The 27,254-nt window shown below is 44.6% G+C and overlaps 1 protein-coding gene across 1 annotated transcript in view; it reads right to left on the bottom strand.

Annotated features, from left to right (window-relative positions):
* CSMD2 (CUB and Sushi multiple domains 2) overlaps nt 1-27,254 on the bottom strand; it is a 531,569-nt gene that overhangs the window by 175,687 nt on the left and 328,628 nt on the right. The window contains 7 exon segments of the mRNA XM_030539111.1: nt 281-496; nt 8,976-9,092; nt 10,162-10,350; nt 11,835-12,022; nt 12,593-12,731; nt 15,419-15,613; nt 19,939-20,265. Of these exon segments, the coding sequence (XP_030394971.1) occupies nt 281-496; nt 8,976-9,092; nt 10,162-10,350; nt 11,835-12,022; nt 12,593-12,731; nt 15,419-15,613; nt 19,939-20,265 (1,371 nt within the window).

The raw sequence follows: 27,254 nt of genomic DNA, 5'->3' as shown, positions 1-27,254 counted from the left end.
AATCATCATCATCATCAGATGGCTCAGGGGAATGGGCCTTTTATACTTGGTCATCACTTCGATCTTGGCTCAGGTCACGCTGATTGCAAATTATACAGCAGCCAGGACTGAATGATCATGCAGAGAGGGACCCTGTAGAAGTCCTCGAACCACTTCATTTCAGGGCTCAGGTGCATCAGTGGTGTGAATGTGGCTAGGCAGAGGATTGATCTTCGAGGCACTCAGCCTGGCACTTCCCACCAGCACTGAATTCCTGACAAGAATCAATCTTTGCTCTTACCCGAGAAGGTGATGTTGAATCCCTCATAGGACATGGAGAAGTCCGAGACGAAGCGGATCTGAGCGGAGAAGTTCCCAAAGAGCCCGGCACTGATGGGGGGAGGCAGGCGGGACCCGGTGAGCTGTTTCAGCGGCTGCGTGAAGCTGCCATTTTCGGTGACCAGCAGGTAGTCGTGGCCGCTCTCCAGATGGAAGGTGTGAAAGGTGAAGAAAACACCTGCGGGGAAGAAACGGGAGGACCCCAGCTGAACATGTTTCTACAGTGCAGCCTGTTAACCTTTCTTCTCCCCAAAACAGCAGTTCAACACCCGCCTCCCAGAAAAAAGAAAAAGGAGACTGAAAATATTGGGAGAGTTTACTTTAGAGAGGAGAGAAACAGGCAAAGAATAGGAGAGACCTAGGTGCCACCAATGCCTAAGGCTCCTACAACAGCAGTGAACTGATGAGATGAGATATACCCAGATGATCACAGCAGGTGATCCCATGCCCCATGCTGCACAGCAAGACGAAAAAACTAATAGGGATCAGGAAGATGCTTTCCCTGGAGGCGGGTTATGCCAAATCCGCAGGTTTCCCGCACCTTCCTCTGAAGTAGCTGGTATTAGTCCCTGTGAGTAACAGGATACTGAATTAGATAGACCCTGGCCTTATCTGGTATGGCAAGACCTATGAGCATGAAAGATTCTGCACTCTCATCCTGACAGCGTACAGCCAAAAGAGAAATTAAAACTGAACCAATAACAACTACTGAAGCCAGCCAAAGAAAGAAAAGCTCTCCCCTCTTCCCTCTCAAGAACCTAGGTTTCCATAGTTTGAACAATGAAGCTGGAAGGCTTTGACCTGGCCACATTTGTTAAGTACTTAGAGGCAGCAATGGTTGTTTTTTTTTTAACATCTCCCTCACACCTACACACTCGCAAAAACAGCTACTATTTCTAATTTTCACAGAGGCCTCCAGCTGGGTGATTTCCACGCTGGCATTCAAACACAATTAGAAACCCTTCGTTTATTAAAAAAGCCCTGCTGCAAAAATGGCAGCAGCAGCTTTTATGGAGACAGGAAAGGCGGGGTCCTATATCCTATGTCACATAAACCATCCAATGAAGTTAAGAGGCTAAAGCAGGGGTCGGCAACCTTTCAGAAGTGGTGTGCCGAGTCTTCATTTATTTATTTTATAAATTTAAGGTTTCACATGCCAGAAATACATTTTAACGTTTTTAGGTCTCTTTCTATAAGCCTACAATATATAACTCAACTATTGTTAAGTATCGGAGGGGGAGCCATGTTAGTCTGGATCTGGAAAAAGCAACAAAGGGTCCTGAGGCACCTTAAAGACTAGCAGACATATTGGAGCATAAGCTTTTGTGGGTGAATACCCACTTCATCAACTACTGTTGTATGTAAAGTAAATAAGTTTTTTAAACTGTTTAAGAAGCTTCATTTAAAATTATATTAAAATGCAGCGCCCCCCAGACTAGTGGCCAGGACTCGGGGAGTGGGAGTGCCACTGAAAATCAGCTTGTGTGCCGCCTTTGGCACGCATGCCATAGGTTGCCTACCCCGGGCTAAAGAAACATCAGGCAACAAATAAACCCCTTTTGCGTTGATACAGTTTCTTTCATCCGAAGACCTCAATGCACTTTCCAAACATTAAGGACCAGACTGTGATATCCAACCTCATGTTGACTTTTCCTTTACACTAGGCATACACTGAAATCAGTGGGGCTACTGATGGATTAAATCACTACTCAGCACAAGAGTATCCCAATCTGGATTCTAATCAATTACAGTTGAACTGTAATCCCCTGTAGTGACACAAGTAGCGCCCAGTGGCACAACAAAGGTATTTCATTAAAAAACCCTAATTGACAACGGATGAATTGTCAGACTGGATCAGGTCTGATGTCCCTCTAGTTCTGTCTCTGACACTGGCCAGCACGAGATGTGTCAAAGGAAGGTGCAAGAACTCCACATAGTAGCAGATGCAGGATAATATGGTTCCTACGTGAAGTCTTGTCCTGATTTCTAACAATTCAAAATTGGGTAAAGCCTTGAAGTGCTGGATATTAAGAACATAAGAGCAGCCATACTGGGTTAGACCAAAGGTCCATCTAGATCACACGAGGGGAGTAGCTACCAGTGCCGGGAGCATGTTTTTCACCCTCCTGAGCGAGAAAGTCGCAGCAGTGTAGACAAGGTTATAACTTCTAATAGTGGAGCCTGTTAACAGCTCTAGAACTAAAGCCATAGGGCTGACTACAGACTCATTTAAAAGAATTTGCAATTCTGACTACACCTTTGCTCTGGTCTGAAATTTACTGCAGCACAAAATGTGTCAGCCTGAAAGCAAATTTCTTTTTACTAAATCAGGGGGAAAAAATCATTTTGGTCACTCAGAAGTTATCAGATTAAAAACAAAAAATGTTTTTTTCAGCCTTAAATATCTTAAAAATGAAACACTTTTTAAACTGAAAATTTTACAGCCCATTAGTCCATAATGTAAATTAGTGCCTTTGGGCATGTAAAAAAAGCCATTACAACAACACAGCTGCTTCCTTTAGAAAACGAGTGTATTGCTCACATGCAATAAGCAGAGCAAAAATTCAGAAAGATCTGGGAGCAGATGACTCATGAAATTGGTATTTGTGCTGCAGAGTATTTCACTGCTAGTTTAGCAGCCTAGCTGACTGGAAGTCGGAAGATTTCAGTTCCCTTTCCATCTCTGTCACTGAGTTGCAATATCCTCCACAGCTCTGTGACTCAGTTTTCCTTTCTGTAAAATGGGGATAATGATCCTGAGCTCCTTTGTAAAGTGCTTGGGATCCACAGATGAAAAGGCACTTTATGAGAGCTAAGTGTTATTTTCAACCCAGAACACGGCAGGAAGAAGGACCAAAGTTACCACACAACAGCTGTTCTGTGGCCTATCAGAATTGGTGTTCCTCAGACCAGCTCCGCTGGGAAATCATTAACGCAGTTGGCTTCAACTGGCATAATGTTTGGCAGTCTCAACACAGCGGCTCAGAAATAAATAAACGGGAATCAGGGTCAGACTAGGAAGGAAAGAGGGAGGGGCGGTTCTCTTCCAGACTCCACTCACAAAATGAGCCCTGCTTCTGCATCAGAGTTACCAAACGAGACTATGATTATGTTCGCTGCTTGGCACTGCTGAGGTCCCTGGGTATGGCTCCCCTTTGGGGGGAAAGAATATGCCCATAAACTCTGTTGGACAATTTAGGCTTGGATTTTAATTGACTAGATGGGGGGAAAGTAAGTGTTGGCATCTCCCAAATGCTGTGCTTTTGTAAATTGCACCCATCTGTGACAACTCTCCCCTCATATCAATAAATTATCATTGGGCATCTGAGTTAACCCCTCACTGAGGTGCATGGCGTAGCTCACTCTTCTCTGAGCTATTCTTCCAGTCTCTTCGAGACTCATCTCTGCCTTAGTCACACTCGAGCCATATTTTAAAAGTTTTCTTTGCAACCATCTTAGCTAGAGATCAACCTTTTTTTTTAAATTTCAAACTGAAATTCTGGAGAATAAGGCTGCATCTTCAGGGATGGGCTGCTACGGCATATGGGTGTGTTCCTGCTGGTTTTAAGCCCTGATGGGTTTAGGAAGTCAACCTGCCCTAGTATAGAGACTGTTCCACCCAACCTTGAACAGCCTTAGCTTTCAGGAATCATGGCAGCATGCTGAATGTCCTTGGAGAAGCAAGGGCGAGCCTTTTAGAAGGAAGAATAACAATGAAGACAATAGGAATTGTGCCTGTTTGATGCTAAGATTCAGTTACTTTTCACTTATCAGAGGGGGAGCCGTGTTAGTCTGGATCTGTAAAAGCAGCAAAGAGTCCTGTGGCACTTTAGAGAATAACAGACATATTGGAGCATGAGCTTTCGTGGGTGAATACCCACTTGCATCCGACGAAGTGGGTATTCACCCACGAAAGCTCATGCTCCAATACGTCTGTTAGTCTATACGGTGCCACAGGACTCTTTGTTGCTTCTGCTTTTCACTGATGCTCACATGTATGGCTGATGAAACAGAGCAACAAAGATGCTCCACATGCCCCAGGCTATAATTTAAATTAATGGAAGGGAAGGGCGAGGGACTAATCAGCTCTCTTCCTCCCCCAGCTGACCAATAAGTGGTTACAGCTGCTGGAGGGGAGGCGCCACGCCTTCAAGTGCTCTCCTCCCCAATTCACCTGGGGCCACTGCCAATCTCTGCTGACCCCACCAAACCCCACCCCCCACTTAGGTGGGGGGGTAGCATTAACACCAATGTAAAATAATGGTATAACCTGGATTATGGAAGAGGCTCTGATAGGGCAATTTGTTTGAAGATGCATTATAAAACAAGGGTTATAGAATTCCATGGCACGACAGAAGGGCTAAGTGTGGACTTGCCTGGGGCGAGGGACAGTGCTTTGTTTTAAAGGGGATGGGAGGGGCAGTGATCAGAGATGGTGAGATCCTTGATGTTCAGACTAGAAAGTATCACCCCTGCGAGAGATTGGCAGATCAAGGCTATGGCAGCAGATGTGAGAAGGAAGACAGAGAGTCTAGGTAAGCCCCAGGCAATGTCTGAGTGAAAGTGAGCCCGCCCCCCAGGAGAGAAGGTGGGATCGATAGGTCACTGAAAAATCATCCATAATAAATATTTCACTGGGGTCAGTGCAAAGCAAAGAGACAGTCCCAGGGAAGGCAGAGGGAGAAAGGGAAGGGTTGTGCCCTCGGGGGCGCAGTGCAGAGTGGAGAGCTGAGAAGGGAACAGGTAAATGTGCTTGCAAAGCAGGAGGGAGGCCAGAGCCGTTACTCTGGCAATGAAATTAAGAGTTTATTGCTGGTGAGAGGCCAGACTGAAAGGTCCTGAAGAAGACAATTGTGAGAGTTTGGCACAAAGCAAGGCAAGGCAAACTGCCTTGGTGCTGTGCCGCTGCCCTGAGTTAGGAGTGGCAGCTCAAAGGGAGTAGATGGCAGTTCTGTCTCTCTGGACCATGAAATCCAAAGGGGGTCCCATCTCCATCTGAAAATTTTTAGGGGTCCACAAGTGAAAAAAAGGTTGAAAACCAGTGATCTAAAGGATGGGGCTTAGCAGGGAGGGTGCATTTAGGAACATTCAGAATAATATGCAGACCGGGGCACATTTTATAATCTGGGGGTGCTGTGAGAATGGCAGGACAAATTTCTCTCACACTGTTAGAAATGGCAAGTTGTGCTAGACAATCCGTCACTGGAAAGGTCACTTTCCACAGAGTTGCTATACAGTCTCAGTTTTGACTTGTGACCTGCGGGGATCAGGCTGATCTCATGTATAAGACCTGGCCATTCTGTAGCTATCAGTGCACACGGTCTTGAACTCCTCCTAGCCTACATCAGAAAACGTCTCTCCCACTCAAGCTGCTTTTTGAAAGACAACATGGAAATAACAACAAAATGTCAGTCACGCATTAGGAAGCCAATTGCAAAGAGATGACAAACGCTATGGAACCCGGGAAAAGGTCCCTCACTTCAGCATCTCATCAGAAGCTGAACCACCCCCTGAAGGACCCAGTAAATATCCAAGCAGAAGCCACTGCAAAGCTCCAGCAAGTACAGTTTGTTGTGTCTCCAATGTGAGCAATCCCCATGCAAGATGGCACAACAATTTCCAACAGATTCAGAATCCAGCAGCTGGAAACTCCGTCTGTTCCCAGCCACGAGTGCTGCCAATCCAACACTGGAAGCTGCGTCAGGTCCACAATATTGGTACAGAAGAGGATGGTGGACTGAAATGCACTGGCAGAGCTCAGTATGTGGGGGGTCAAAGCCTGGAACAGCAGGACGATACTGCAGGTCTGGGCCGGGTTGCATTGGCAGAGCTGTGAGGAAGCTCAGTACTGGAGTGAGGCATGGACTGAGATATGCCGAAAGAGTTGTGTGGTGTAGGCCCAGGACTGGAGCAGTAAGGTGCGGTGCAATTCTGAATGGAGATGCTTCAGGAGAGCTCAGTGTGAGCGGCCCGAATCTGGAATAGCATGGGGTGCTGCAAGTCCAAATTGAGCTGGCATTGGTCAAGAAGTGAGCGTTGCAAAGGGGACCTCATCCCATGTTTGTGATCAGTGCTGCTCACACCAGAGCGGTTAACGGTCTGACTTTAATGAGCACCAAATTCAACTGCAATGTTAGAGAGCAGAGAATTGAGAGATGAGGATGTAACAATAGACAACATTCTGCAATAAGGGGGTGGTGGTACTGAAGTCAGTGAGGCTACATGGGAATAACTAGGAGCAGAATTTGCCCCAATTTCTGCAGCCTCTTCACTTCTCACCAACCCAAATTCATCCCATTTCAATCTCTGTTACCTTCACCTGGGGTCAGTCAGCTCCATTGCCTCTTACTACTGTAGGTAGGACAGAGATTGCTGGATGGGGCTGGGAGACCTCCATGTAATGCATTATTCTGCAATTTCATGCAGTAGAGCCTAGCAAAAACAGATCATTAAGAAATTGTGCACAGCTTCAATGGAAACAGAATGTATATATAGCACATCACATCCAGCCTCTGGCTTCATTCTGTCGCCTTTCACAAAATCATTAGATAAAAGGAAAACTTCAGGCACGTTCCTCTTTCCTTGTGCCGGTAAATAAATGCGGCTTGTCTGAACTCCAGGAGCAATGAGGGAGTGGACGTCGGACATAAAAGATGGCTTGGTGCCAACTTCCTATAATTGGGTTACGTCCTCTGTTATACCTTCTCCTTTCCCACTCAACTCTAATTCGGTTCCATGGTCTCCTGATTTCCCCCACTAACACAGAAGCACGGCCCCTGCATGCCTAACCCAGGCTGCTGCAGAAATACAGGCATGGTGACTCAGCGAGGCACAGGGGCAGAGTCCCAAACTGCTGAGTCATAAAATTGACAAGCAAAGTGCCTTTGAATGCAGACAGCAGGCCGGGGCAATGAGAGATTCCACTGCTCGCTGGTATTTATTTCCAGCAGGTTGCTGGTAATTAGCAATGGTGAAAGAATCCTAGCAAGGGAAAAAGGGGAATAACCCCTACCCCCAACACATACATAGTAACACAGTCTCTCTGCCCTCTGGCCCAGAGGCCATTTTTACACTTTATATTTTCCCATCAGTGCTCAGATACAATTATAGACACAGTGCGGGAGGGAAGGGGGGTACGTGAATTTTAACTGCGAGCCAGATTTTCCAACGAGCTCAGGCTCCCGCGTTCATTGCTGAACCGGTTGTAGCAATGGTAGAATGCTTTAGGAGAATTAAAAAAAAGATTAGTATAGACACAAAGCCACTGTTTGAAAATGCAGCTTGTCTTGGGCCAGAGATATTCCTTTGTTTGGGGATGGGGAACCCATCCACCGTCTTATGAGAGGGTGTCAGGTCTCTGAATTGTGCATTAGCTTAGCAACAGGCTAATGCAATGTCTCTCATCAGAAGAGCTGATTCCAGGGCAGAGTGGATTAGTGAAGAGTGGATTGGCACTGCTCAACAGGACACTTTTCCCAGCACGTGAAGGCTCCCGTAACGCCCTGTGCTTTTCACTGACAAGTTTATATGCTTTAATAAAAATGGGTCTTGCAAACTTGGCTGACGCTAGCTCTCATATGCTGCTACCTGGTATAAACAGAGGTACATGGTTATATAAGGGATATAACACCCCCCCCACACACACACACACGCCCTTAATCCAGGTTGTTTTAGGAAGAAACTTCCTAGTGAGCTAGAACAGCATGGGTATCAAATCTAATCTCATTTCCCATAAGAGGCTGTCACAAAGTCAACCTAAGCTTGGAGGTAGCTCCTTGTACACTGGAGTCAGGAATCTGGGGGGCCTAACTCCTGGTCTCCATGTCACTAAAAGGCAGAAGAGTGAACATATGTGACGGAATAACCAAGTATTAAGCTGTCGGTCCACGATAATACTTTGTATGCATGCAGTGGTTTTCATCCGAGGATCCCAACATGCTTTCAAAAGGTGACTTTGGTTTTTTACTCTAGATTGACAGGTTGGGAAGCAGAAGCATTGGACTAATTTGCCCAAGGTCATGCAATGATTCAGTGGCAGAGCTAGCAGCAGAACCCAGGAATCCTGACTACCTGTCCCTTTTCGTAAATACCAGACGTCATTGCTGTCTCTTCTGTAATGGTGATACACTTCTATCACCTCTGGGTCTAGGATGTGCTGCAAGGGCACTGAGAATGATTTCACTTCCTTACACAGATGGACCTGAGCAGTACAGTTCAGCAAAAAGGAGCTGGACCCAGGCCCCTCTATAATGAGGATCTGTTCAGATATGCATTCTGCTTCAGGCCATATGAAGACCAGTACCAGCGATAAGGATTAGTTATGGATTGGGACTTCACCAAAGCTTGCAGAGATCGGATGTGAGGGTTTGGGTCCATCTACCTGTGTTATTATGCCACCTCTCCCCATTCCAGAAGAACGATGAGGTGCTTCTGAGAAAGCCTTGGTTGCATTACCCAACCCTCAGTGTTATTCCCATATCACTTTTGTGAGGACTGATGGGAAACAAAAGAAAGAGATACCAACACACTCTGGCTATTTTTGGGTTGTCCTTGTCTCTTCTGCAAGCCAACCATCATGTTTACATGGGATGCTGTCCCCTCCACTACCCCGCAGCATGGCCTCTTTTCAAAACCACCCTAATCTAAAGGGGTCTCACCTTTGCCGTGAGAAGTTTCTATCACCCAGGTGCAGTTCAAGTTATTGGGGTAGAAATCAGGAAAGCCTGGGGATAAGATGGTGCCGCTGGAGCTGCGGATGTAACCTCCACAAAGAGCTGCAAAAATCAAATGTGCTAAAATCAGACAAGCCAACGGAGCGACTATGAAAAAGGAGAAGAGCTAGAGAGATCTGGGCTGGGATATTTAGGACAGAAAAGGCTCTTCTTCCCTGCCCCTTGGGGACAACATGATTAAATCCACACTAAGTACATTTAGAACGTACAAAGGAAATACCTCCCTGTGTGGCATGTAGCAGTCAGCCTATGGCGCCCACTGAAGAAGGGGGACCCATGCTGGCTACAGTGGATGACTAATTTCATGACCAGTGATACTACCCATGGTTACAGCTAATCAGAACTCCTGCATCAGGGCATACATTTGATTATGCACAGGTCAGGGAAAATAACCCTCCCCATTCCCTGTGCATAGCTTTGCACTGTGGCCAATTGCATTTTACGCACCTTCATTTTCTTGCATCACCTGCACTCTGGGCCTTGCCAGAGACAGAATGCCAGAGCCAATGGGCCAGTGGCCGAGGATTGAATAGGCCACAGAGATTAAACTACCTGTTTGCTTGCCAAGAAACTGTCCCAGATCAGAACGGGTGCACATTCGGGGGCAGTATGGGGGAAAGCGTTCTGCTGCTGTAACTTTTCTGTGTATCAACAGAGACCTTTGTTGTCCAGATCTGTAGATTGGACACCTGTAATGTAAACTAAATTCACCCTAAAACCAACCACCACCAGCCCCTCCAATAAACCACAGACATTTAGAAGGATATTTATTCTTGGTGAACACCAACATCTCCCAGGGGAAACGCTGCTTGTGAAATCACAAATAAGATTCACTGAGTTGGTGCTGTTAGAAACTCAACAGTCCCTTCCCCGGGCCCCTCCAGCAAAGTGGTAGCTATAGTGAAAACTGGAGACACCACAGCATCATGATCATTGCCCCAGATACCTGAGGTACTGCAGTATTCCAGTCACTGCAGAATTTTAATGGTACTGATTGTACATAAAGGCCAGTTTGCAGTACTTTGTGCTTCAACCATGTGATTCACAGGCTGCTGAGAATTCACCACTCTTGGGTTCCACTCCTCCAGATGTTCTTTTCCAAAACCCTTACCCTCGCAGCTGGGCAGAGGCCTGCTCCACTGGAAGTTGGGCTCACACTCCAGGGCCTCTCCGTCACTCAGGGTGTAGCCCGAATCACAGCTGAACGTCACTAGAGCTCCTACGTAGAAATCGTTCCCATGGCGCTGTCCATTTACGGGGATCCCGGGGTCCAAACAATGGTCTGACTGAAGCTTCACAGCTGCAGCAAAGAAACAATCAGAGATTTAAAGGGAGCAACTAGATCCCTCTGCATCCCCTAACCAGAAGGTGGCTTCATGGGTAGGAGGAATTTTATCATGAACTTTTAAATCACTCTTGTGCTATCTGAGAAACGTGCACAAGATCTAGGCTGGCCCCAGTTCTGGTCCCCATACCTGGATCATCCCTGGGCTGGGAAGCACTCAGACAGCATGGTGTTCATTGCTTGGAATGGGTAGGTTTGGTGTCACTCAGCTGTTCAGGAGTGGCAGTGAAAGTGTGGGGCGGGATACCAAGGACTGGTGGGGAACAGAGCTGTCTCCACCAGAGTTCTGACAGTGACTGCAGCAGGGCTGAAGATTGTCCTTGAACATCCCACGGCAATGACTGGTGCTGCTCCTAGTGGAGGGGCTTCAGCTGGATCCCTCTCAATTTAAACAGGAAGCAGCAGGCGGTTGGGTTTCTCTCTTCAGGTCCTTGGACTATGGAATTTGCTCCCACTTTGGATCGCCAGAGCCTACAGCCCTTACCCTTCCAGGCATGCAGCAAAGTTCCTCAACTGAGCAAAGAGGGTGGGGGGGGGTTTGTTGAAGGAGATGATGGTTGACAAGTGTTGTCATTATCAACATCATTGTGGGGCGATTATTCTGGACCATATGGTCCCAGATGAATAGCAAACATATTTCTTGCTTTTGTTGAGTTCATTCATAGTTTGTTGCTGGATATAATTTACCTCTGTATGTGAGACGTATTTATTTATTTATGCGAACACCCACATATTTTATATCTATGTATGTAGACAGATAGACAGACTGATAAACAGACACACAAACACCACACAGCATAGCACTTAGAGCAACTGACAGGTGTTTTCTGGAGAGAGAAAACAAGAAAAAAAAAAGACTGCCGCTGAAGCCGATAGAAGACGCATGAGTTGCACAGACAGTATCTGAGAACACAGCTTGCCCATAAACATGTGTTTCACTCAATCAATGCATACACAGATGCCACTGCAATGGGCATGTTAATCAATGCAGGTAATGATAACCACTGAATAATAATCACAATGCTGAACAAACACAAGTTCCTCTCTCTAGCCAAGCACTTTCCTTTGACTCCCATAAAATCACTCAAATGTCTGCAAGGACTGCGCTGTAATGGGTCATTGACAAGCTGGGATTCTCACAAGCTGTTCTTCTGAGGTGCCGCTGATTAGTCTTAAGGTGAGGGGATAACACAGAAAGAGGAAGTCGAATCTGCTTCCTTATGAAATAAATCTATTCTGAAGATATTGTTTCGAGTTGTTGAAAACATAAAATAAATACCAATAAAGATAATCATAATGCAGAGGCTGTTATCAGATTGCAATAGCTTGAGGTCCTCAAAACACTTAAGAGTAACAGCACTAACTGCATAGCAGAATGGAGAAGCAGCTCCAATGGGCCTTTGACTGAGTCCTTTTCTGTTGCTGGGAACTGCACTTACTCTCATATCGGATCTGAAAGCCGATGTCGGAGTGGCTTTTGTCAGTAGAGAAGAGGAGGTAGAGGTAGTTGCTGGTGCTAATGAGGAACTGGGGCACTTGAGTCCCGTCGTAGACCCCTATCAGTGGGGAGGAATAGGACCTGCCGTCTCGCACTTCCAGGGTGTCATAATTCACCTCAGTCTTAAACCTGCCAGGGACATAAAGAGATTGGCAATTTCCATGTTATAATTCTGAAAAGACTAATAACAGAGAGGCACCGTGGTCCAGTGCACAGTTCTCCTATTTGCAAAAGGGAGGTAAGAACACTTATTTACCCAGCTGGTAGGGCTGTGGTGAGGATTAGTTTATAGACAGAAAGGAGATCTGATTGAAAAAAGGGAAAATATTTCCTTAAAAAAAACAACACTTTCCTGATTTATTCATTTATTTCAATTTCAAAATTTCACATTTTAGCGGAAGGTTTTGGGGGGGAGAAGGGGTGATTAACCAACTGTAGAGTTGGTTGAATGATGGGGAAAATATCACCCAAAAAAATCTGGGTTGTTATGCAAATTTTGTGAAAAAATGTGCAAAATAAATTGCCTGACTTTAACAAAAAGCTCATGTGCGCTACTTTTTAGTGCTGGATATAAGGCTTGATGAAGGACCTGTCTGAAGTCAGTGGGAATCTTTCCGTTGACTTCAGTGAGCACAGAATCAGACACACATGCAGTATTGGTTAATAGAAGCCATGCTATTCTTTATCCTCAGTGAACACCTGTCAAATGTGATTTTGATGGGATATCCCGGTTGAGCCTCTATCACCCACACACAGTTCAGAGAGTCCTTGTAGAAGCCAGGCCAGCCCGGGGACAGGATCATTCCACTCGGAGAAGTCAGATGGCCACCGCACGGAGCTGGGGAAAGAGGACACAGGAATCAGGTGAAAGGTTTAATTAGCCGAGTTTACTCCCTCGAGTCCCCTGCAGATATTAAGTATGCTGATGTAGGACATATCAGTTCCTGGACTGGTAAGGTCAATAATTTATGTTTGCAGTGAAGTTAGGGCTCATGAAAGTGGACAGTCTGGGAGGCTGAAATCTACTTGTGCATGATTCCCCATGATACTCCCCAACTTACAGGCCTCAATCCTGCCCTGCAGGCATGAGGACAGCTTGGTCTTCATGGCCCAGTTGGGACTTGACCTATTTGTGTTGAGACAGCCATCAAAGGCTTCAGTCAGTTCCAGCTCAGTTCAGCGGCTTTATGAAATGGGCACCAGGGTTTAGACCCAACAAACTGACTTCTTACAGGCCAACAAACAGCTACCGGGCGGTAATGACTCTCAGTCACTATGGACCAGAGTTACAAAGGTGTTTAGGCACCTACAGGTGCAGATTGGGGCCCAGTTGGAATTTAAGAAGTGACTATTTGTGTTATTTGCTGAATTCCCATTGGCTTTCAACGGGGGTTAGCTGCCTAACTTGCTCAAATGCTTTAGTAAATCCCACCAGGCGCCTACCTGCCTTTGCAAGTCTGGCCCCAAGGGCCTGACCCATTGATTTGACAGTGCATGGGATCAGCCCTTCCCAAGCAGGGTCCTAATCAGTGATCCAAAAGCAAAAATCAGTTTCTCAAAAACATGAGCTATCCAGTGTCTCCCAAGCCTCCCACCTGCTGTCCATCATGTTGGTTTTGTGGGAGAAGATGCTCTTTTTTCAACCATCCACTTCTTGTCTAGTAATTCTCCAGGAACCAAACAGTATTTCATAGAGACAAAGTGGGTGAGGTGACATGTTTTATTGGACTAACTTCTGTTGGTGAGAGAGACAAGCTGTTCTACACTTCTACACAAACCCTCTTTCTTTTTTTAAGAACTAATTAGAATTTGCATTTTATTGAGCACATACTGGAGGGCAAGTCAAAGGCAAGCCAAGAGATCACGCACAGAGAAGTACAAGTTAATAGAGATGGGTTATCAAAGCTTACACAGATAAAAGTTGATAAAAATATAATTTTATTTATATATTTCCTCTCCCCCGACCAGCTAGTGACGTGCACACAGTTAAACACTCAGGCTCACAAAGGGAACTGAAGTACTGAGCCAGCCCCACAAATATTTCATTTGCCAACTCCCTGCAAAAATCAGATAAAAACAAACCAAAAAAAGCAGTCTCCTACTGAATTACAATCATTCTGGACAGCAAGTACCCTCTTCTCCCTTTAATGGAAAAGACAATAAAGCATCCTCCATAATATTTGCAGACTGGCATTAAAACACGGATGGCCAATTACTGAAATTATTTCTCAATACTTCAGAACATCTGTAATTCAAACGCTTGCAAATATCATTTCCTGGCATCTCTTCTCCGAGAACAGGGAGGGAAAGAGGCCTTTTAATTTCTAACAAGCTCTTTTCATTTCATTTCTGTTTTCCACACTGGAAACTTTAAAGCACCAGGAGCTGCTTTGAAATCCATATCAGAACCTTTGTGTGTGCGTGTGCGTGTGCGTGTGCGTGTGCGTGTGAGGAGTCAGACATACTGGCATGGAGCTGTAATTGCAAAACATCTAATTCCAGAGTCCATTATAGGGGCCTGATGTACTACACAGTCATTGATATACTGGAGATTAATAGACAGGTCTGAATTTCTATAGCAAGAAATTCATTGTTCATTTCACTTAAAGGGCCTATTGCTTCTTCTATTATCTGAAGAATACATAAGATTTTTGGTCTCAAAAATCAGGAGTGGAAAAAATGGAAAACATCTCAACGCTTTCCTTTTTCTTTTCTTTACATCTCACCATGAGACTTGTGGTAAAGAATTTTTTTTTTGTTATTAGCAAATCAATGCTTTTTGTGGTTGTTTGTATGCATGTGTGCGTGTGTGTGTGAAGAAAAACACCTGTTGTAGACAGATCTGAACTAATAAAAAAAATCCCATAATTTATTTGAAAAAAAAAGTCACAGACTTAATCACTGAGTGATTATTTGGTTTGTTTAAGTTTCTAAGGAAGCTATAGGGCGCAGACAAGAGTCCAACAGTACATAAATCACACGTGGAGTTGGGGATTAGAACCCTGGTCTTTCAGCTCAAAATAACACAAGCTTCTATGTATGAGACAACAGAAATCTCCTTCAGGGTCCAGTGCTGCAAAGAATTATGCATACATTTTGCTTTATCCATGGTGTGATGCCCTTTAATGTCATTGGGGCGCTTCACAGTGTGCAAGGCATGTAAGAAAACGTTGTAGGATTGGGGCATCGATGGGAAGTAGTAGTAGCTTCCTTCTCTCTAGGCTGCAGCCATTAGCGGGAGATTTCTCTTTCTAATACTAACCCCCTCCACAATTAAATTATCTATTTAGGGTTTGATCTTGCAACTTGCTAAGCTCTTTGGCCCTGACCTAGCAAAGGATATCATCTTGAGCACACGAGCAGCCCATGTTCTTCAACGAGACTATCCATGCACTTAAAGTTAAGCACATGCTTTGCTGGATCAGGGCCAGAGTCAAGTCCTCAGGTATTTAATCTTCTGTTCAAAACAGATTCTAAATCATCCCTGCGGTTGGGGTTGGAGAGGGAGGGGAAAGAGAGATTTACCTTCACATCTCAGCACCGCATTGTTCCAAACCACATTGCCTTCCTTCAAGATGCAGGTGATGGTCTCTGATCCGTGGGTTCTTATGAAGCCCTCATCACAGAGGAAGGATACGGAGCTGCCAAGCTGGAGGCTGTCGCCGAACCTCTTCCCATTGACGGGCACTCCAGGATCGGGGCATTCATTGTGCCTGAACGCTGCAGGGGTGACAAAATGGCAATGAGTCAGCCGCTTCCCCACCCAGCCTCTTGCCAACGGAGAAACAACCCAAATCTAGGATCTTCACTTCCACAGAGCTGCCTGGTGTGTGATCCTGCACCACTGAAGGCAACATTGACTTCAATGGGAGCTGACTCAAGAACAGAGAGAACAGCGCAGGCGGTCAGGAGTTAGCCTAGCATTTAGGAGAGCTGAGTTCAAGTCTCTGCTCTGCCACAGAACTCCTCTGTAACCTTGGGTAAGTCACTTAGCCTCTCTATGCTGCTTCAGTTCTACATTTGTACAATGGCATTAATAGCTCTGCCCCACCTCACAGAGATGCTCTGAGGCTAGTTATGGTAAAGATAACAAAGCACTCAGATGCGATGGTTACAGGGCCCTCTAAGCACCATGGATAGATAGATCAGGCCCCTCAAGTGTAGGTGAAGGGTAGAGCTGGGTGAAAAACAGCATAAGCTTATGCAAAACTCCCCCCCCCCCGGATTTTTTTGGTCAAAATTCAAACTAAATTTCAAGCAGCCCTACTGGAAACAATAATACTACCTAACTTTTACATCGCATTTCTCGACCATAGATCTCAAAGTGCTTTACAACGCAGGTCAGTACCATTATCCTCATTTTACAGATGGGGAAACTGAGGCACCAAGAAGGGATTTGACTTGCCCAAGGTCACCCAGCAGGTCAGTGGCAGAGCCAGGAACACAGACAGAATCTCCTGAGTCCCAGTCCAGTGCTCCCACCTTATTCCCCCCATGCTGTGGTCTCTGGCTGGCCCTCCCATAGGAAACACCACTGTTTAGCTCCTCAAACTAAGCAAATCATTAAAACACTGTAAGTCTATTAATTAGATTGAAAGCTCTAGAGACCAGAATTTTCAGAGTAGCCAAGGGAGTTAGGAACCCAACTGCCAGTGAATGTTCATGGGATTTGAGCAGCCTAAATTTTTTTGTCCATATGACAGGTACAGGCTGAGCAGTGGCATTGAACGCTTCCCCACCAGCGTATCTGAGCCTGGGCATTTAGGGTGAGGGTGTCCAGTTGTCTTGTACTTCTTGGTTCCAAGTCTCTGCGTCCAGGAATGTCAATGGTGCCAGTTAGGGCCAGCTGCAACATGGGTCTCTGAGGTGGAGACTGAGGGCTGGTCTACACTAGAAAGTAAAGTCAACCCAGCTGCATCGCTTAGAGGGTCTGAAAAATTCACACCCCTCAGAGACGTTGTTAAGCTGACCTAAGCCCCAGAGTAGACAGCGCAAGTCAACAGAAGAATCCTCTCTGTCATTGCAGTAAATGTCTACACTACGGTGCTACAGAGGCACAGCAGCAGTGCTACAGCTGTAATGTTTGTCGTGTAGACCTCGCCTCCGACTGCATATTCATTCCACAAAAGCAATGAACAGCAATGACTTTTGCTCTTCTGTAACCTGTACTGCATTCAAACCAGCTAACTAGGGGTTAACTCTGCCCCATTGCTACTCCCCTGAGCCATCCATTCTCTCCATATGCACCCAGATTTCATGACTCCAGCATCACCAACACTAACAGTATTTTTCACTTTATAACAACAGGCAGAATTACGGGTGGCTTTATGGATAAGGCTCTGTTCTGGGACTTTGGGGGTTGAAATCCTGGCCTCGATGAATCTGAATGACCTCGGGCTAATAACTTAATCTCTCCATGCCCTGGTTCCTCACCTGCAAAGCGGGGATGATAATTTCTCGCCTCTGCAGCAGTGCTGTCAGGACAAAACCACTGACGTTTGTGAGGTGCTGAGATAATACAGGGATGGGAACCCTGGAAACGCCTGCAATAACACCCTTTACAACTCTTCAGATTTGAAACGGCACAAAAATGTTGCTTGAGAGAATTTCCCTGAAGCTCCGGAAATGCTACACAACAAAAAGCCAACAAGGGGCATGCGTGCACAGAGGGGCAATAAACTGACTGAATATGAAAGGGTTGAGGACCTGAGGCTAACACGAAGAGCACTTTAACCATGGCCTGCCATGAAATAGCCGACCTCAGTCATTACTGCTATTATAAAACAAAGTAATTACCTTTTTATGTATTGCAAAATTGGAAGTGGAGTTGCATGTACCCATAGATACAGGGCACTTGTCAGCACTGGCCTTTACCAGCAGTTAAAAACCAAGGCCATCAATCAGAAAGCAAGAATTTGGTCTTAATGTTTCATTAAGTTTATGATTATGTGGACCATACCTGAAAAAAAGTTTGTAATGTTCTTCGGTGGTTAGCACCATGGGAAAGGCAGCAGTACCCAGATCAATTGCACACCTAGGCTCTTACAAGTGTAATGATTGAGACAAGTTCTGGACCATGTCTGGAGCAGTCTTATCGGCACAGCACTACTACAATCTGTGAAGACCACTTTCAGTTAAGAAAGCAGAAACATTTAGGTTGAATCTCACAGTTTCCTTGTGCTCCCCGACTGTCGATTGTATGTATCTGTTGTCCCTTACCTTATCCTTAGGTTGTAAGCTCTTTGGAGTGGGGGACCAGCTGTTTGTTACATGTTTATACAGTGCCTATCACATTGGGGTCCTGGTTCATGACTGGTGCTCTTAGGTGCTAATGGAACATCAATAACTAACAAGGATGCCCTTGCTAACAGTTTCAGAGTAAGAGCAGCAAAGAATCCTGTGGCACCTTATAGACTAACAGACGTTTTGGAGCATGAGCTTTTGTGGGTGAATCAGAGTAGTAGCCATGTTAGCCTTATCAGCAAAAAGGAGGAGGGGGTACCTTAGTCTCTAAGGTGTCATAAGTACTCCTTGTTCTTCTTGCTAACAGTGGTATCTACTGGACTGTGAAACTTAGAAACTTGGGCTCCATCCCTACTTTTTGATCCTGTCAACCAGTGTCAAGGAAATTAATGGTTGACAGATAGAAAAGCTGAAAAGAAAGGGACAAATTATTTGCTGGTATAAATGAGCAAGAAGAATGAGAGTTGATAGGCTTCATTTACAACAGAAGATAATTTGGCCTAAACATTTCTTCATACAGAGAGCCCCCAGCATGTGACATTCCTTTCCTCAGGGGTTCATGGCATAAGAGACGTATGCTTGAGGGCAGAATGCTGCTGGCCCTGCCCTCAGTTCATCATTTACAGCAATGCAAAGCAGCACTGGCAGAGGGGCCGGTACTCCCTTTCTTCTGAAGCACCAAGGATTAGTCATTGCCCAAAGCAGACCATCCTACCTGAAGAGCCAATAGCCTGATCTGATGTGGCAAATGATTTCTCAAGACCTACATTTTTTTTAAATGGCTGATTTGCAGTTATCAGCAGGAAAGACGATTAATTTAGCAGTGCCATGAACTGCTGTTATAACGTGAACCATTTATCATTTCTGCTGAGTAGGTTTAATAATGTTCTTTAGAACATTACAGGGTAACATGAGTGTAAATTGTTATGGTAGTTTGCATTCACTTGAACACGGAAGGCCTGAATTTATGTGAAGCCATACATAACCCTGTCTGTTTCATTCCTTCATTTTATATAGTGCCTCTCTCACTGTCCTCACAGGTTCTGTATGCCTCCCAGTACAAGTGAATAATGATAGCACTGAACATTTATATGGCATCTTCCATCAAAAGATCTCAAAGTCTTCACAGGGTTTTTTTTTAAAAATCAACCAAACCTCTGTCAGATAAGCATTCATATGTTACAGATGAGGAAACTGAGGCATGTGAGATCCTGACTCCCAATTCCCTGCTCTCACCCTAGACTCTGCTTTCTTTCCCTGCTGGGAAAATTACCTGTCCTGTAGTTATGGCACCAGCCTAGGACTTGGAAGACCCAGGTTCAATCTCCTGCTCCACCACAGACTTCCCACATGACCTTAGCCAAGTCACTTAACTTCTCTTTGCCTCAGTTTCCCATCTGTGAGCAGGGATAATAGCAATTTCCTATCTCGCAGGGAGGGTTATGAGGATAAATGCATGAAAGACTGTGAGGTACTCATAAGCTGCCGTGATGCAGGCCAGGAAAGAACCTTAGAAAGACAGATTCCTCGTTCACTGCTCTCAACACTAGACCACACGCATTTCCAGAGCCAGGAACCAGAACCTGTGACTCCTGTTTCTGAGTTCTGTGCCTTAGACCCAAAGGCCGACATTCTGACCAATACTGCACCATCTGTCAATCCAGAGTAACACCACTGATATCAGAGTTACTCTGGACTTACTCTGGTTTCTGTTCAATCAGAATCTGGCCCAAGATGATAATTCCACTTGGCAAGATGCCTGTCCTCCAGGTGCTAGAAGAAAGGAAGGATTCTGCACTTACTGGTGAATGTGATGTTGAAGCCTCTCTTCTCCATGGAGTGGTCAGTCTGGAACTCAAGCCTGGCTACGTGGCCACTGCTGGTCAGAGACGAAGGGATCTGGCTCCCTGAGAAGGTCCCCAGTACCGGGGACTCAGGAGTCCCTCCATCTTTCACGGCTAGGAAATCAAACTGAGGTTCCACATCAAAATCATTGAAAGCCAAGTGGATCCGGCTCTCAGGCTTAGCTATAATTAACCAAACACAGTGCAAGCTGCTCCCGTATTCTTCAGGGTAATTTGGTGACAGGACAATCCCAGATGGGGTGGTGAAGTTGAAAAAGCAGGAAACTGCAATGAGAAATCGCCATCAATCATGCAGCACACAGCTCCTATAACCCTGACTGTTACTCCTCCCACCCACCCCTATGCAAATTCATAACCTTATTGCTTTTCAAAGCATTTAGGATGGGAAGGGATCAGTGCTCCATTCACTGCTGGGCATCAGTGATTTATTTATAAAGGGGAGGAAGAAATATCTTCAATTCAAAAAATATTCTCTGGTCCTTGGTTCTCAATGGTCAATAATTTTCCAGCCAGGGATTGCATTGTCTCCTTCTTTATGCTGTGTGTAACCCTGAAGCTTTAAAGTCCCACCATGCCTGCAATAGATTTCATGCTCCCCTATCCTGCAGGAAGTAGCGTGTGGATTTCTCTCTTTCTTCCCCCCACCCCCCATCCCAAGAACTCAATGTTACTTAATGGAATTCACCCTGCAGGGGAGTTTGCACCTTGCAGGGTGAATTCCATGGAACAACACTTAGCTGTTTAAAAAACACACACAAAAAACCCCTCAACCATCCCCTTTCCAGCAGGATAGGGGATATTTTAAAGCTTCAGGGTGCTATTTGGTTTACACGATCATTTGCTAAATGCAGTTCTAACCTAAGCCCCTATGCTACAAATCCACATAACTCGATGCACATAAGCAGCCGCCCTGAACTCTACAGGATTCTTCTTATGTATAGCATTACTCCAGTGTGTTAAATTCTTACAGGACAGGGCTACAAATTGCAAATTCCTTGGGGGAAGGAGCTGTGGGCTCGATTCACGATTGGCTTGCCACTTCTGCAGTCATTTGCACCAAAATAATGTGGGTATAAAACAGTGCCATTGTGATTTGATAGCCACTTTGAATGGGGGTCAATCCCTTCCCACTGAATAGGCCCAGTGACGGGATTTTCTCTGAAAAATGCTGTACATACTCACACTGCTTGGTGCAAACAGACATGGCAATATATGATTGGCCAAGCTCTAGAATGCTGAGTGCACTGGACAGCTCCCTTTCCATTAGGAATTAATCACTCACTTTCACCAGACTAACGACGTCAAGAAGAATCGCACTGGACTCCTGCCCCATGAACATAATTAATTGCGTGGAAGGGGGTGGGGGGACCAGTGCAAATGAAAAATCTTCAGCCTTCAGGGGGTGACTGTTTTCAATATAGGCTGTATTTTAGCTGACAGGGTCCATTTGTTCTGAACTGTAATGCTACTATCTAATTGATACCTACCTGATGATGGTTACGCTTTACGTACATATTCCTTGCTCCTTTCCCCACCCCCACATCGCCTGATATACATTTATTAAAAACTACCATTTAATACTCTTTTCACGTTAATTCCTGGCACGAGGCTATAAACTCGGAGGATGGCTTTGGGCTGGCATTTATACAATTATTCGGTCTGACGTTTGCCCTCCCCCTAGTACGAGCTTCCTTTTTCTTCAATACCTAATGGTCTCAAATCAAATAAAATGCACATTACCGGGCATTACTGAGACTAAGAGCTACAAGCCATTTCCTGCTCCTGATAACAAAGAGAATAGGTAGCTAGATTAAAAAGAAAAGAAACAAGTGGCAGCATCTACCAAGGATTTGGTGTATGTAGGAATCTTTATTAAAAGGAATGCTGTCAAGTCTTTTTGACAACTAAACCCTATTGTAAGGTGTCTGGGAATATCTGTCTATTAAAAATAAAACACGTCCACTCACTGAACAATATAGGAATCACTACTGTGGAAGTATGAGATAGGTGACTCCTATGTGGTCCTATAAATCCAAATAAGACCATCTTTTTGTTTTGGGTTTGTATAGCACCTAGCACGATGGGGTCCTGGTCGATGACTAGGGCTCCTAGGTGCTACAGCAGGGATAGCAAAATATGGCACACGTGCCGAAGGCGGCACGCGAGCTGATTTTCAGTGGCACTCACACTGCCCGGGTCCTGGCCACCAGTCTGGGGGGGCTCTGCATTTTAATTTAATTTTAAATGAATTTTCTTCAACATTTTAAAAACCTTATTTACTTTACATACAACAATAGTTTAGTTATATATTATAGACATAGAAAGAGACCTTCTAAAAACATTAAAATGTATTACTAGCACATGAAACCTTAAATCAGAGTGAATAAATGAAGACTCAGCACAGCACTCCTGAAGGGTTGGCAACCCCTGTGCTACAGTAATACCAATAAATAATTAATAATAATGTAGGACCTATAACATTGTGCTCTGCTGATCCATGCAACCAGCGGCAGAAGGAAATGGATGTAAATGGCGCAACGCTGAGTTATACCAGGGGTTAGACTATGGCCCACCTGAATTGGCTACCTCCATTGTAGGTAGTAGAGTGCGTGTGTGTGTGTTTTTGTGTGTGTGTGGGGGGGGGACGGACAGGCCATGCAGAGCTTGGTAGGAGCGGGCAGAGGTGGACTGGGCATGCTGGAAGACCTCTGCTGTGCCAGGTATTGGGCTGACATAGGATACAGCAGTGGGGGGGGGGCGGGAAAAAGGGATTCAGACTGTGACTGAGAGTCACAATCTTTTTCCTGATCTGCTCCTGGGATAAAGCAACCAGATACTGTCTGAGACACAGGTTGGCCTCAAGTGAGGCCATGTATATTAATAGACATGCAAACTGAGAGTGTCCCTTTACTTAGCAAAACATTGAGTTACTGCAATATAAATGTTAAATAATGAGAACAAGAAGAATCTCAAGAGATTGCAGCCCCCTGCCTCTGGCACTCTGCATAGTAAAGAAATCAATGAAAAGAAAAATAATCTCCTCAAGCTACAACAACAGCAAAGATAAAATATTAGGTTAAAATACACCGTAAAATTAGGACAGGCAAACAAATGCAAGAGACACGAGAAAACCACTCCGTGGTCCAGATTAAACACAGGCAAGTGATGCACTGGACATTTCCTTTCCTCTGGGGGAGAAGAGAAAAGGTGTAAAGGTAAAAAAAAACCAAAAAAAAACAACCAGATAAACCACTAGTAAAGATCCCACCCCACCCAGGTACACAGAGAGACATACGCAGCAAATAAGCAGCACCATCAGGAATAAGGAAAAAGCCTCAGGCCAGGGAGGCTCAGATGCACCAGTGTAAACCAGCCAGAATCGTTACTCCAGACCAGTGTAGACAAGAGCAGAATTCAGCCCAGGAAATGGATCTTAAGGCACTGGAGATCTGACTCTCAAAGGCATTGAGCAGCCAGCTGGTAGTTGGTCAACACCTCTGACAATCAGAATGTGCAGCAACAAAGCTAACAACACCACAACATAGTAATGGAGGCTTTGAGTCAAGCTATTCTAACAGGCAAGATCCACTGTTGGAACACCATACTTGCCAGTCTTCTAGTTAAACTGAGAGTCAAGAATCCAGGAGCTCAGGTTCTCATTCTGACTAAGAGAAACCCAGCACAGTGTCTGTTGAGCTTAAGAGCTTCCATGCCAGGTCTGTTGCCAGTCTGGAGACATTAAAGAAGTATTTGAAAAAACTGTCCAAGCCCCAAAAATGTTGTTATGGGTCCACAAAATTCCACTGCTGGGCAAAGACAGACCTGGACAGTCTTTGAAGGTCACTTGAAGTTCTATCCCAAACTAAAGATATTTGCTACAGAAACAAAAAGCATGATTCCCGCCTGAACTGTGCATACTGAAGCTAACTCTGTATAGATGCTAAGAGAGATACAACAACTGAAGGGAGTGGAATGGTATTGGATGTCCTGTGACTTCCCTGCTGGATGGATACCATACATCCACACACAAACACAAAACAAGCACCCTTCTATATAAAGCTCTATTGGAAGGGACTGGCCCACCAGTCAGCAACAGAGCAGGTACATCCTCTCGAGCCATAGATGGGGGAAATGGAAATATCCCTGTGGATCACAATAAGAACTGGATGGGGAGTGAATCATCGGACAATAAACCCCAATTTAGCAAAGTACTTAAGCACATGGATAAATTAATCTCTATTCATCATGGCACTTAAGCAAGGGCCTAAATCTCAGAGCTGAAGTGCTTTGATGAATTGGGGCGATAATGCAGAATGAAGTCTTTGGATGCAGAACAGCAACTTAATTTTAAGAACAGGATGCTCTTACATGGCTGCATCTGTGAAAGAAGGTTGTTAAAAACAGCTACAGAGATCAGAGTAATCCAAGAAACAATGGCCCAAACGGCTTAGGAGCCGTCAGAAGATTCAGAGCATTTCACCAATAATTAACCTCTTTGAACCTGACTCTGGCCACCAGTAACCAAAAGTTATTAAAGGGTCTTCGCAGACACATGTTCCTATCACGCGCGCGCACACACACTCCCGTCATCACTCAGCAATAACTAGCCTCACTCATGGCCGACTCTGCTGATGGCATGAAGCCAGAAGTCACCTTGATGGCCCATAGCAATCAGAGAGGAGGTACTTGCCTTGCCAGCGCCCATCCTCTATTTGTTTGGTGGATCAAAGCAGATCTAGGAATCTCATTCCAGCACCTTTACTGAGCACACAAGACAAAAAAGGCACCAGGTAAACCAGCACCAAAGCAACAAATGACAAATGTCCTATTACTCGTCCAAAAGCCACTAAACAAACTGAGCCTACAAACAGATGAGCAACTAACATCCACAACAGGTAACCTAGAAGAATAGTCTCACTCCTTAGTAACAGAGGGGTGGAGCAGCCTGCAGATGCAACATACACTGTACACATCATATTCAATCAGCACTGCACAGATGAAAAAGAAGCTAGAGAGGGAACATTACAAGGAGTGCATTGGAACAATTCCCATTGGAGAAAGGAAACACACTGTTCCATGGCTGTTAAAACGAGAAAACCCCCAGTGCCTATAAAGATCCAACTTCTGGAGATTTGAACAACCCCATACATCTTGAATAATTATCTGAAATTTACCAAGAGTTTTGGAAGGAAGGTGATTCCCTCTGCTTCACAGCATAAGCCAGCCACTAATGAGTGGCAGGGATGGGAAGAAAATACCCCCCCGTCGGTAGCTGCCCTTTGCATGGTTTTCTGCATGATCCTCTTTAGAAGCTGGCGCTGGCCCCTCTCAGACTGCACGTCAGCAAGTGGGAGTAAATAGGTCTAGAGAATGTAAAGTACCCGCACAGAGTCTAATTACACACTACCTCTCAGTTTTGCTCTCAGGTCTTCTAGTCTACCCACAAATGTTGTACTGCTTTAACTGAACTGGAATAGTTAGAACAGTACAGTTATCCTAATGTGGAAATATGCTGTCATAAAAGCGTTTATACCACAATAACTTATTCCTGTACAGCAAGGGGAATAAGCAATTCAAAGCTGAGCTTTTTAATATTAGTATAACCACATCCACACTTAACTTTGTACTCGCCTAACTATTTCAGCATCACACCCCTCCCCAAAACAGTCAGGCTGGTACAAAATCTGTGTGTAGAAAGGCCTTAGAGTCCAAGTTGGACTGTATAAATTCTCAGATGCACAAAATACCATCTACTAACTACCCCATGGTACTTATCTGACCTACAGCTGGACTCAGGCCAAAAGCCCAGAGCAAACACACATAGACGTTTAGAAAATTGGAATCCAGAGCCAATTTTATGGTTTTGCCCCAACCTCAGTCTGAACATTTCCTTCCTTTGCTAAGGTTCAGGTCAATTTTTTTATTTTTCATTCAGGAGAAAAGTTCAGGTTATTTATTTTATCCAACTATTTCTCTCCAGCCTGGGTCAAGTTAGGGAAACTGCCTTTCTTCTCAAGTAACTAAACAGGCGGCTATTTACCTTTTCTTTATTAGAACTAGAGTGGGTCAAACATGGGTAACTTTTAAAAAAATAGTACTATTTTATTTTATACATTTTAAATGAACAATTCTATAACTTGGGGAGGATAGTAAATGTTTTCTGTGAAACAAATTTTAAATGTTGGGTGAAAAAAGCTTTGTTGAGATTTTGAAAATTTGTACACACAAAAATGGCCTCTCTGTACTTAGACTAGAACTGCAGTTCCTACCTCTGCCAGACCTACCCTGCTTTTGACAAAGCTTACCACAAGCAAATTCAACAGATTACTATTGCCTTCTGGAATCTGGCTGTCTGGGTTCCCCGGTCTCAAAATAAATTTCCATAATTTAAAATAAATAAATACAGAGAAGATTTTTTTCCTCTTATTGCCACTTATTTAAAACTCAAAAATTGTTTTTTGTTAGAATGGTTCCATTTGCTGCCGTGAATCATGGGCAGTGAAAGAAAGAAAAACTAATTAACAGGTTAATTTAGAGCTAAAATTTAAAATTTGTCGAGTTATACAAAATTACATGGAGCTGTTCAGTACGGTGCTGGGAAAACGTCTATCACAGTTTGTATTACCAGCTCATAATCCTATATGTAAGTATCAGGAAGTGAATGCAAAAGGTTAGCCACTCAGATTTAAATTAGAAAACACACCATTTGCAGTGGGGAGTTAGGATTATTCAGCAGATATAAAAAGCCAATATGAGATTAACAGGAAGAGTAATTACCTCTAAAGAGGAGAAAAATTATATGTGAGGCATAAAACATCAGGTGCACAGATGGGCTGTAAGGATTCATGAAGAAAAAAAGAAAACTTTAGTGCTGTATAACTGAATGGGAGTTCAGGCGAGGAGCGAGGAGCCAAGCTGCTAACTGCACACACAATGGCTGGTGCTTTTGTGGGACAAATTCAAAATTGCCTCAAGTAGCAACAGGTGCCACTGATTCACTCCATGCTAGTTTACAACAGGTTCAGGTCACAGATCGCCAGTTCTAAGACATCTACTGAACAGGCTCCAGTTTCAGGTAAGTGCCCATTTTACAGGTCATATGTGTCAAAGCAATCAGATACAGACTGGAGGGAGGTTTCAAGCAGTGAATAGGAAACTAAAGTTGGGTGGAAAAAAGCATTTCTAACCACACAGTATGATGACCCCAAGTCTCCTTTCCAGTCAGTTCCAGGGCATGGGAACTTGCAAGTTTG

This window comes from Gopherus evgoodei, chromosome 20, assembly GCF_007399415.2.
Source record: "Gopherus evgoodei ecotype Sinaloan lineage chromosome 20, rGopEvg1_v1.p, whole genome shotgun sequence".
Taxonomy (NCBI): domain Eukaryota; kingdom Metazoa; phylum Chordata; order Testudines; family Testudinidae; genus Gopherus; species Gopherus evgoodei.
The sequence above is the reverse complement of the archived record's forward strand: the minus strand, read 5'-3'. Positions and strand labels throughout refer to the sequence as shown.